General features: G+C 38.3%; 1 protein-coding gene across 4 annotated transcripts in view; it reads right to left on the minus strand.

Moving 5' to 3' along the window:
* Positions 1-1,340: 1,340 nt before the first annotated feature.
* Positions 1,341-13,024, minus strand: part of AGTR1 (angiotensin II receptor type 1) — a 46,099-nt gene continuing 34,415 nt past the window's right edge. For 3 of the 4 annotated variants that reach the window (XM_008266173.5, XM_008266172.5, XM_089330240.1), the window contains exon 3: positions 1,341-3,437. In XM_008266173.5, the coding sequence (XP_008264395.1) occupies positions 2,320-3,399 (1,080 nt within the window). In that variant the 5' untranslated portion in view covers positions 3,400-3,437 and the 3' untranslated portion in view covers positions 1,341-2,319. 4 annotated transcript variants of the gene reach the window in all.

Below are 13,024 nucleotides of genomic sequence, written 5' to 3' on the forward strand. Positions count from 1 at the left end.
TATGGAACATGGTCAAATTGATCAGTAAGTTTAAAGTGTTTGGATTAAAATATTATCATAAAACTGACCTGTTGGATTTCAAGCTGGATATGTTTATAATTTAGAATGAGCTGGAATTTATTTTTTAGAAGTGATCCTTTGTGAAAATGGTTATGAACCTTTGGAGTGAGTAGCCAGCACTATATTAATATAATTAAAAGTAATAAAGAAGAAAAATATGGGAGGCACATGTAAGACATTTATTCACAAAATAACTCTATTCTTGGGCATGCAATTATGACAGGCTGCTTTATGGAAATTCAGCACAGTGCACCAAGACCTTTCTGAAAGACCTGCTCATCAGGTCATTATGCATCACTCCCATCCTTTGTTCATTGGGCCAGGATGTGTACTGCACCCTGCCCTGTGCTGACTTCAAGAACAGTGAAGGCATCTAGCTAAAGGATAAAACAGTTACCCAGCAGGCACAGAAATGTGTCAGCATGACCCGCAGGTGTAGTTGCATCCCCACTCTTTGGTATAGCCCTTCAATCCTTATGGTAAACTTCCTGCTGCTTGCATTTAGTAAATGTCATGTTTTGTTGATATTGTAGTCAGATATAGCAAAACCCAGTTGGTGGCATTATATATTGTTATATGTATTCTGAAAAATATTTGTCTCTCTATATATACATATATATTCAGAATATGGAAAATGTTCCTGCCTCTACACTCACTTGTACCACTTCTAGATGTAGGAGGAATTTATCAGATGCATATACTTGAATGTTCATCTCAGTGTAATCCATGATATTGAAAAATCATAAACAACTTAAATGGTCAAACATCATGACTAGCTAACTATATCAAAATGGTCTATATTTTGTAATATTATATACATATTGAAATGGCTTAGGAAAACAAGTAATGGGGTAGGAAACTACTATACTATGACATTAAGGGAAATCTTTATACAAAGTACTGTACATATTATGACTTCAATGTCATAATTTTGTATGTAAATACATAGAATTTAAACAGAAAAATAAAAACAAATGTACTCAAATGTTAAAGTGATCATTTTTGAGTGGGAAACTAAACATGACTAATTTTTTTATGCTTTTTTAAATCTAAATTTCCTACAATGCTCATGTGTATAATTAGAAAAATTCCATTACTTAAATTATGTCTAAAACAATCTATTTTAGTTTTTAAGAAATAATAATTTTTCTGTTAAGTAAAAAATTTTGGAAAATTCAGAATGACGTGTTTTGCAGTCAAGCAAAATGTTTTCTTTATCTTTTCAATGGCAGAATACAGAATCTAGAACCAACAGAATTAAATTATCAGTTGGACCAGAATTTAACAGAAGCAAACTCTGCTCATATTTATTAACAGTTGTCTTATTTTAAAAATAAATCAACATCTGTTTGAAGTAATGAAGATTAAATACAGTACAATACAATTATTTTATTTAAGGTAAATAGAGCTTTGCTAGATTTGAATCAAGTAACAACAGTTTAACGACATTGATACATGTAGATGTGTATGTAAAATATATACTTTGTTGAAACAGCTTGGCATACTTTACGATATATAATCTTTTTACTATAAACTATATACAGTTATCAGATATGAAATAAGACTAATATGACCAGGAGAACACAACTCCCTGGGACTAGAGTGACACCTTTGCTAGTATTTAACTCTTACACGTAACTTTAGTAACACCATTTTGCAAGAAGCCATTCTGCCACCATTATTTTGGCAGTGTGAATCTTTATGACTCTGGTTGAATTTCATAAAAGGTTCTGAAACTTGACAACTACTGCTTAGCACATTTTTGCACGAAATGCATTGGAGCAGGTACAAGTGGGTCACAGCTGCTAATGGCTAAACAGGCATAAAAGCTTCATCGCCCCTTGGAAATTGGGCAGAAAGAACAATCCTGAACTGTGATCTCCTGTTGCTGCTCTGTAGATTTCACTTCCTCTAAATACCTTTATATAGAAATCAAAAATAATAGAACAAGAGAAGACTGGCGAGACTGCATTTCCGCCAGCAAAATTTCTGAAATCAACACATTTGTCCAGTTTCTGTCATCATTCTTTGAGCAGCCATCTTGTATTTAATGCAAAATGTGGCTCTGCTTTGTTTTGTTGCTAAAGAAAAGGAAAGCTTTTGTTCGAGCTGTAGACAAGCCGGTTCAGTCCAATTGATCCAACTTCTCCTTACATCCTGAAAAGTAGCTAATGCTCATTTGGTAGCGCAGTGCTGTGCAGGAATGTTTCTTTGGCTCCTTCTTTGACAAAGTTGCTTCACCAACAGGTTTTGAACATGTCACTCAACCTCAAAGCAGGGCACGGGCTTCTTGGAGGATGAGCTCACGTTATCTGAGGGGCGGTAGGAGAGCGTGCTCATCTTTGTTGATAGATTTGAGTGGGATTTGGCTTTCGGGGGAATATATTTAAGAAGCTGGAGAAAATATTTCTTAAATTTTTTCCCCAGAAAGCCATAAAAAAGGGGATTCAGGCAGTTGTTAAAATAAGCTATGCAGATGGTGATGGGCATGGCAGTGTCCACGATATCTGCGATTCTGCAGTCGTGAATGACCCCCAGCTGAATCAACACATCCAGGAAAGTGAATATTTGGTGGGGAACCCAGGAGAAGAAAAAGAAAAGCACAATTGCCATAATGATCTTAAAAATATCATCATTTCTTGGCTTGTTCTTCTGAATCTCGTAAGCCTTCTTGAGGGCCTTCCAAATAAGAGTGTAGCTTGTAAGAATGATCAGAAAGGGAAACAGGAAGCCCAGTATATTTTTGGTCAGGCCTAGCCCTATGGGGAGGGTTGAGTTTTGGGACTCGTAATGGAAAGCACAAACCGTGATGTTGGTGTTCTCGATGAAAAATACGTTTCGGTGGATGATAGCTGGTAAACTGGCCAAGCCAGCCAGCAGCCAAATAATGATGCAGGTGACTTTGGCTACAAGCATTGTGCGTCGAAGGCGAGACTTCATCGGGTGGACAATAGCCAGGTAGCGGTCAATACTGAGACACGTGAGTAGAAATACACTGGCATAGAGGTTGAAACTGACACTGGCCGAAGCAATCTTACACAGGTAATTGCCAAAGGGCCAGCGGTATTCCATAGCAGTGTAGACAGCCCAGAGTGGCAGAGTCAGTAAAAAGCATAAGTCAGCCAATGCTAAATTCAAAAGAAAAACACTGGCCACAGTCTTGAGTTTCATGTAAAAGTAAATGACAATCACCACCAAGCTGTTCCCAAATATTCCCACCACAAAGATGATGCTATACAGAGTAGGAATCATGACAAATATGTAATTGTGCCTTCCAGCTTTGGGACAGTCATCCTGGATTCTTTTGATACCATCTTCGGTAGAAGAGTTGAGCATCATTTTGATGGCCTGGGTTGAATTTGTCTCATCAAACGCAGCTGGAGGAAATAAGAACGAAAAGATAAACAAAAAATTAAGTTCCTGGTGTAACTAAAGCTTTATTTCTCCATCACAAATCTACTAGCCAAACTTCAGTTTCAGGAAAAGATATGAGATTATGTTTTATGAAGAAACACTGTGAAAAAATAAAGCCCAAGACTGCACATTTACCATTTAGATCATATTGCTTTTGTAGGAACTGCCAAGTATCCTCAGGAGAAATGCAAGTGGGATCCTATGGGACCAACCCCTCTAGGTTGTATATCTTAACTTACATGTCAATTAAGGACATCATCAAATCTTAAGAAAGACTTGAATGCTTTTCCTGAGGTAAGCAAGACTGATGAACTTATCTTTAACCTCAGAAGCCTGACACATCTATGCCTTAGTCTTTATTTTTTTAAAATGTATTTACTTTCATTTGATTTGAAAAGCAGAGAGGTAGAACGATAGAAATAGAGAACTCCCATCTTCTAGTTCACTCCCCAAATACCTAGAAGCCAGGAACTCCACCCAGGTCTCCCACATGGGTGGCAGGGACCCTAGTATTTAAACCATCAACTGCTGCCCTCCAGGGTGCACGTTAGCAGGAAGTTGGAATGGAGAGCAGAGCCTGGACTCAAACCCAGGCCCTCCAATATGGGATGCAGGTGCCCAAAATGGCATCTTAACTGCTGCAACCAAATGCCAGCCTCCCTAGCTTATTTATTAAATAAATCACTTGTTTCATCTCATAGTCTTAGGCATAAAAATTACCAGCACCCTCCATTAAGTGGCCAGAATAGCTGCCTCTAGGATCCTGAGGAATGTGTCACTGTGGGTGGAGATTTAAGAGGGACTGGAGGAAGGGCTCCAGACTGGGCAAGAGCATCTTTCTCATGGTTTCCCAGGCCTCTTCCTTTAGCAAAAGAGTGCCTGCACAAACTTCATGCCTGCCGGCCATTTCTGGAGCTGTCCATGAGGTTCACCATTTGTATGAAAGGATGTCAAGTGAATATAGATCAGGCCAGGATTGCCAACCAGACACACGTCTAGAGGGAAGGCTTGAGATAGCAGCAGTTCTCTAGGGTTTTAGGTAGAGTCAGGTGTTCAGAAATGAGCTCAGCTAAGCCTTTGCCAAATATTTGCTGCATGTTTTACTTCATTAACAATCAATTTATGAGATTTAGAAAATCAATGCATTCTTCCCAAGTAGGTGTCCATCAGGAAGTCCAGGAAGAAGGCTGAAGATGCTGTAAGAGTAACATTACAGGATGTGGTACAGTCACACTACGAAGTGAAGGCCAGCGCTGGGCACAGGCAGGACAGCAGGGCAGTGCAGTGGTACAGAGTGCTGGGTACATAGAACTTATTGCACCACCAGGAGCGGGTCCCCAGCTGCATGTGGCTGTGACTTTCCATATAACAATGAGCCCTGGGGAAGAAGAGCAACAGGATCGGCACTACTGGTCTGCCCAGCTGCCCCGGAGAGCTGAACACATGCTCTAAAGGTGGTGTCCCTCCTTTCGCAAAAGGGTACTGTGTAAAGAACAAACTCCAGGAGCAAAAAGGACAGTGTCTTTGGGAGAAGCTGAAGGAGAGATGCATGACCCTGTAGGAAAACCAAATGTGTGAGTCCCACAAAGCTGCTGTAGATTTATAGTTCTATGCTGTGTTTCTGCTCCAGCAGGGGCAAAATGAGAGGGCCCCTCTCGTCCTATTTTTCCTATTTCTGGGTCTCACAACTTTTACACAGCCTCTGTGGTACACATGAATTCTACTGTACAGTCTCCCTTTAGAGCAGGGGTGGGGAGCATCTGGCTCCAGGCAAATCATTTGTTCCGGCCCTGGCTAGACAACCACAGGCAGGTTCAAAATGTAATACATCCATAGCCGGATAATTTTTATGTTGATGATTTTGTATGGCCCACAAATGATGTTATACATATCCAAACGACCCTTGGCAGAAAAAAGGTTCCCCAATCTTGTGGGGAAAGAAGATGGGTTTGGGGTTAAGGGATTTGTAACGGAAATTTCTTTTAGCACTAACAAGTCTGGTTGGCTCTGGGTAACTCAAAACATTTCTCTAAACATGAGACCCAGTTTCCTCATCTGTTAGAAATGGAAACAGTGATTTTTCACTGCACATGATTATTGGAATGAAATAAGATAAAGTGAAAGAACTGAACTCCCAAATAGTATTTGATAAATATTTTTTGAATCTTTATTGTTATTTTTTGAATATAAGGTAGGCACTGACTCAGAATAGCCATGAATCAAGAAAGTATAACATATTTTTTTAAAAAAAATTATCATTAATTAGTAAGCTCCTCCTGTTTCCATTAAAAGGCTAAAAATTCCAAGTTCCTGTTCTCCTGAGTAAAAAATAATCTTAAGCAGCTGAACAAATTTGTTGTGCATCAGGTGGGAACCTTCAGTCTGTTGCAAACACAGGAGTGGGTTCATTGCGGCCAAACCACTTCATTGATTGATTTTGTGGACATTACCTTGGGTTTCTTGACAGAATCCCTGGTTCTTAGAAACAAGCATAAGAGGATTTTCCTTTCTTTTTTTCCTAAGAATATTTCCCCAAGACTTTTGATTAGAATATTAATATCTTCTTAAGCTTTTAGAAAAGCCAAAACCAATCTAATTACAATGTTCATTACAAGCTCATTTGTAAATGAGTTTGCAATCTAAAGAAAGACATATCCCATAGTTCCCTATGATAATAAAGAACTAAAAGACCAAGTAATTATATCTTAGTATAATCTTCTATCAAACTATCTTTCTCAAATATAAGAGGGAAAGACCAGTGTTTATAAGTCATTTGTAGTGCTGGGCAGCTTCATAAAACCATTCTGTTCAGAAACTATTCTCTTTATTGCTCCTATGTTAGGATTCAGACTTTAGAAAGTAATTATTTCTCTTCTTACATGTTCCGTCCTCTCCAACACCCCACTCATGCAACTTTTAGTCGGTATTCACTTGTGAATTCATTGACTCACAGAACTTGGCCTAAATTTGTAGGTTGTCTACCTGTTTCTTATTAAAATTCTCTGATTCTTATTCTTAATCCTCTGTTTCCATTTTATGGAGACTATTTCTTCTTTCATCTCCATAAGCATTTTGAATATTTGTATGTTAAGACCCCCCTGCCTAAGTGGTTTACTATTTGTAACCCCTCAGATCAAAATTTTATTTGTTGCAATGGTGGTTGATCCTCTTTCATGATATTTGCCTTCCTTTTTTACTTTCATAATCTTTGTGGACTCATCTTTGGTGGGAGTTAATTTCACTAAGGGTGTGATTGGATGGTGGCAGCCCGGTAAACTTTTGCTTGGAAATGTGGCAGTCATGGATATGGAAGAGTTTTTGATGTTGATTTAAGAGCTTAGTTTTCAACCATCTTTCCATAGATACTATGGATTAGGGCCTCCATCCACTCTACAACTTTGGCTGTTCCGGTTTTCTAGGTTTTGACCATGGATAGGCAATAATTTTTCAGTTCCCAGCTTTATCCAGGAAATGCAGCTGCATTTGCCTGCAGTACTTGTCTGGTGACATGGATTTTCATACTGGTAAAGTCATTAGAACTTTATCTCAGTTGTGGATTTAGGGTTAGTCCTTCTTTGGCCCATGAGTCTCAGCTGTTATTTAGAGTTTTGACCCAGTACTTTGTGTTTAGAGTAGAAAGAGGACTCTCCATGCCTGCTTAGTCCATTGTCTCCATTTTGAATAGAAGTTGTCCTGTTTAATATTTGCAAATAATAGTTAAAATTACTTGAATCCAATAAACTTCAAATAGCCATGCATTTTGATGAAGCATCCAAGCCTTTCCAGGCTGCTGATAAACTGATAAGCTTAGTAGCCATGAAGAAGGGAGCAATGCAGAGAGCCTGGCACTTAACTAAAATTGATTTCAAGTCAGATGCTGTGCTCTTGGCCAGCAATCCTAGCCTAACTTCTCTCTATTAAGTGCTTTCTCTGGAGATGATTTTGTTCACTCTTACAATTCCTATACTAATGTTTCTCTCAATACAAAGCATTATATTAAATTATCACGTCAGGGCAGGCATTATGGCTTAGCAGGTAAAGTGTTGCCTGTGATGCTGTCATCCCATATGGGCACTGGTTCATGTCTTGCTGTCCCACTTCTGATCCAGCTCCCTGCTAAGTTGCTTGCAACCCAAGTGGGAAACCTGGAAGAAGCTTCTGGCTTCTAGCTTCAGCCTGGCCCAATCCCAGTGATTGTGGCCATCTGGAGAGTGAACAAGAAGATGGGAGATTCTTCCCCACTCCCCTCCTTTTAAATAAATAAATAAATCCTTAAAAATTAAGTCATATGAATTAAGTATGACAATTTCCTGAAACTTAATGAGGAGCTTTATGATATGGCTAAATGGTAAATATTGGGTTTTGGCCCTCTTCCCGTCTCATCTACTGGGGTTTGATCTCATAAGAAATGAAAAGAGACATTTTCTTAATTCTGCACATAACAGATGTAACCCGCTGTGGTGATGGTGGTGCTATGTTCTATCTTTCCCAGCTACTTCTCCCTTTTGCTTCATCCAAAGAAACCTAAGAACTTAAAGAACCCAGCTTTCTAAAAGGAATTTCCTTTAAATAAGGATATAAATTTCATGACAGAGAAATGTTAATTCCACATTTTTAGCTTCTTGGGAATTATCCAAGACTACAATCTTGTAACAGAAGACTAAACTACAATTAAACTTCCCTTTACTCCAAAAGTTTCTACTCATTATAAGCTATGATTTAAACAGTTCAGTTGTGATGACTGTCTCTACCTTATTTCAAAAAGAAATGAGAAACAGGCAGTGATGAAAGCTGTGTGTGATCAAGTCTAGCATGCTTTAAAAATGTGCTTAAAAATCTTTGGCATGTTGTTAGTAGAAACTATTCTTGTCATGTTGCGTATGAAGGACCATAGAACATCTTTGAAGGTGCCTGGAGAGTGGACAGCTCCAGAGATTGCGAGAGAAGGAAAAGAACACCTAACTTGGAGGACATCCCATACTTAAATGAACACTTCTCCTCTTAGACTTGGAATTTCTCTCCTTGACCATCACCACATTTCAGCAGATGAGCGTCTTGGCCCTCAAGGCAGGAGAAAACTCATTTTTAATAACGCGGCTCTTAGAGACCACTCCAAGCTTTTCTCTTTTTTAGTAGATAAAAAAGGCAATATCAATGTGGGCTTTTTAATCACTAACAGCTGCTTTATCCAACTTGTGAATAAAACTCCAAATTTCATATGTGAGACAACTTTTTCTTCCTTGAAATTTTAACTCAGCAGCAGAAACTGTTTATTTCATCTCAAATCCCACTCTAAGGAGAAGGAAAAAAATAATGTATACATAAGAAATGATGATAGTATTATAAAGCTCAATGAAATATGAGTTGTTTGTTAGAGATTACTTTACTGGTCATGAAGCAATTCATTTCAGATTGAAGTTTTTAATGTACAGGTAAAAAATTTTTTATTAAGTTAGAATGAGTAAATATTCAATATACTGTATATGTTGCTTTAAATTGCCTGTGTATTTTAAAATTATTTTATTTATTCTTTATTTGAAAGGCAGAGTTAGAGAAAGAGAGAGAGAGAGAGAGGAAAGAAAGAATGAAAGAGATCTTCCATCCTCTGGTTCATTCTCCAAATGACCGCAATGGCCAGGCCTGGGTCAGGTTGAAGCTAGGAGCCAGAAGCTTTATCTGGGTCTCCCATATAGGTGAAGTGGTCCAAGGAGTTGAATCATGCAGTGTTATGAGTGTAGGAGTGATATTTTTTGAATGATAGTCTGTAAACAGGTCCTGGACCATATGAAAGAAGAGATGGCATACTAAATTTGGCTTTTCCACTCACTAGGTGGGTGACATTGAATCAGTCTCTTTGCTTCTCTGAACTTGGGATCCTCAAGAGAATCAGTCACATACTTAATGAAATTCCCCAAAGCACTAAAGTTTCTAAGCTTTCTAAAGTAGAATTAACATATATCACTAAATTAGCTATCTTTCTATATTAATCTATAGGGACAGTTTGAATCCCATGCTAAAAAATACAAAGATTCTGTATTAAAAAAAAAAACCAAATGAAAAGAATTTCACCTTTCACTCAAGATGACTAAAGCAACTCCACATAAGATTATTACAGTAACAGTTTTTTTTTTTCTGTAAAAGATTAACTCTCATTCAAAAAAACTGTTTTCCAAAAAGTCACCTCAAAAACTATGTGGAAAATGGAACTGAAAGACTTTGGTGCAGAAAATTTTAAAATTGATGTATCATTCTTTCATGAACTTCGTGAAGACTCCTCATATGAATAGATTTCAAAAAATTTTTGCACCAAAATTAACTTATCTGTTAATTCCATTTTTCCATGAACTTTCTGAAGTTCCTGAGTATAACACTGGTGTAACTGGTTGTGACCCTAGACTAATCAGGTCCCATCTGGAATACTTGTTTTAGTCCATTGATGACCAATGGCTACAAGCCTCTCAGGCACAGCTTGGCATTTCTTAATGGCACCACAAAGTGAAAGGGTACAAACAGGTTGGTTCATGGTTGAAAATCAAAATCAGAAGCATGTCCTGACATTAGGGAGTCAAGATTACATTGTCCTATGATAACAGAGGCACGATGTGACATTGTTAAAATAACTCATACAAAATGAACCTATTGTCAGATTCTTCGTGGGAAAACACAACTTTTTGAAGTTTAGCCATGAACTATGTGGTTCCGTTACCCAGATAAAAACATAAGGTATTAGAAAAGACCCTCACAGCAATGCATCACTTAATATTTGGAGTACTATTTTTTGAATAATTAGATGGAAATTCTTCTCTAAGAAAACAGATGCTATATGGAGAGTTTTATCTGATATTATCATATGTATCATTTTCCTAGTTTTGTATGCATGATTCTTTTATTATTTTTAAAAATATGAGAATGTTATAAAAGTTGAGAAACAGCAGAATGATCCTGCAGAGAAAGCAGGGGACTGGAGAGCTGGCAAAGTCAGCTGTCACTGACCACAGACACAATCTTATACAGGTAATTTAATCTCTCACTTTGTCATTCCTTAAATATTACAACATATTTAGAATGGGAATACCAACACCTGTTCTCACTTTTATTTCACAGATCAGTAGAGGTAAAAAGTGAGGTCTTGGGAAAACATAAAGACATTCGAAAATGTGACCTTTTTGTGATGCAAGAATAATTGAAATGAATTTAATGAGAGGAAGCTCGAACCTTCAAAAATGAATGGAGATTTTAAAACATAATTAATTTAGCAGAAGTATTTTTGATTATTTTATACAATGCTTTTATAACAAGAATTATAAAAGGCACTTGATTAATGCTGAAACAAATGCTTCCTGACTTCAGTTTCCTGCTAGTTAAGGTTCTGGGAGGCAGCACTTATAATTTAATGAAAACTGGAGTTACAGAGAAAGAGGGAGAGAGAGAATGAGATGTCTTCCATTTGCTGGTTCACTCCCCAAATGGCCACTGTGGCTGAGGCTGGGCTTGAGCGAAACCAGGAGCTTCTTCCAAGTCTCCCATGTGGGTCCAGGAGCCCAAGCACTTGGGCCATCCTCTGCTGCTTTCCCAGGCACGTTAGCAGGGTGCTGGATCAGAAGTGGAGCAGCCTGGACACTAACTGATGCTCGTACGGGATGCCAGCGTCACAGGCAGCAGCTTAACCTGCTTTGCCACAATGCTGGCCCCAAACTGTGCACTTCTTTTATGGACCTTCGGGACTGGTGTAGTGCAGGTGTGCCCAACAGGGTGTCACCCAGTAAGATAACTTTTGTAGCTATTCACAAGTATTTGAAATTCCTTTAAGTTGCATGGGCGGTATACTCACCTCCATACACAAGGACTAGCTCTACCTGGAGAAGGGCCATAATCATTTCAGGAAGGGCCAGAATCAAGGCAGAGGTAAGAGCCTAGTGGTGGGAACTGAGAGGTCTGAAGATGAATCATGGAATATCTGGTTGTTCCTTAATATGTGACTCATTATGTTCAGTGATGATAATGATACTGATGTTCATGACCATGTGGTAGCAAACATCTGTGCAGCCTGAATTATAACAATACTGGGAATATCACATGAGATCATGGGTGTGGGGGTACCAGGAGATCCTAGAGCTCTGGGACTTTTGTTGTGGGTGTTATTAAATTACACTGTTGTGTAAATGACTAATGTTTCCCCTGTAAGCAAATTTGGATAAGAGATATTGGGAAACTGCATGTGAGTACTAGAAATAGAAGAAACCAAGTACTATTTAGGATTTGAAAAACTTAGAGAGGGGAAAAGCTCCTTGGACTGAACAGTTTTGCCTGTTCTGATAATTCCTCTTGAATACTATCTAATTTTAAAGTTAAATTAGGATACTACACCACTGATTGTAATTAAAAATTCAGACCGCTCTGTATACTATTATTTATCACTCTTCTTCTTTTCTACATTAGGCTACTTCTGCTTTCTATTTAAACAGCCTGGGCTAAGAGGCACAGAAGCTGGGCCACTAAAAGGTAAACAACATTTTGCCAACTGAAAAATAAGATGAGATAAAGGCACTGCTGCTGCCTGCGAAAACTTCATTAGCAATAAATGAGTTACCAGATGTGACACATCAGATTTGAAATTAAAATATATTCCCAGTATTTCTGTGCAGTCTGGGTAGGAGTTAAAAAGGAACTTTTTTCAAGATAATGCATCATGTTTTTGCCTTCTGACTGTGCCTCCTGTAAATGTAAAATAAAATGCATCCCTTGGTGTGTAAAATGGAAAGACAGCGTTTCTGCTTAGAAGGACCACGTGGTGCGGCAGCACATTACTCATACAGCAGCAACTCTCTAAGACAGGAGCCTATTTTTGAACACTCTGTGCCACACCATGACCACCATCTCCTCGGCAACTTCTCGACTTCACTTTCAGCAAGCCAGCTCTGCTTTTATTATCAGCAACAAAACCATTCAAGTCAGCAACTGTCAACATCAACTCTACTCTTCCTGAACTCTGCTATCACAACCACCCTGTTAGTGCTCCCCCTTCTTCAGGAAATATAAAGACTTTCCTCTTGTTCTTCCAGCTAGCTAAGCCGACTCTGCTCTTGTCCACAGAGTTACAAACCTCCAATTCAAAAGCAATTGTGGTTAGGGAGGGAACCCCACAGTAGGAAATAGAAGAGCACAATTTCGCTTGAGCCAGCAAAAATTTCAAATGATAAGCCACTGTGTTAGAAATAGCTAACATTCTCTAGTTTTTATAAACAAATATTTTTGGCTGAACTTCTTCAGCCTAGTTCCTTCAAAGTTTCAAAATCTTTGCGGTTCCTCAGTTCCAGATGATGACAATGGGAGTTTGAAACCATTTATTTATTTTTTCTCCCCAATTAACTTTGGTTCTTATCTCCTGCAAGATGGGTAAAGCTTATAAATCAAATTAAAGAGTGAAAGTGAGTAATCATTCTCAAGCGTCCTCTTGGAAAATATTTACATAGGACTTTTTACACATAGAAACCTCCCAAAGCACTTAAAAGTTTATTTCTGCATCATTACCTACTCATCAGATGTGTGG

The sequence above is a fragment of the Oryctolagus cuniculus genome, chromosome 4 (genome assembly GCF_051225735.1).
Source record: "Oryctolagus cuniculus isolate XC-2025 breed Fujian yellow rabbit chromosome 4, ASM5122573v1, whole genome shotgun sequence".
Taxonomy (NCBI): Eukaryota; Metazoa; Chordata; class Mammalia; order Lagomorpha; family Leporidae; genus Oryctolagus; species Oryctolagus cuniculus.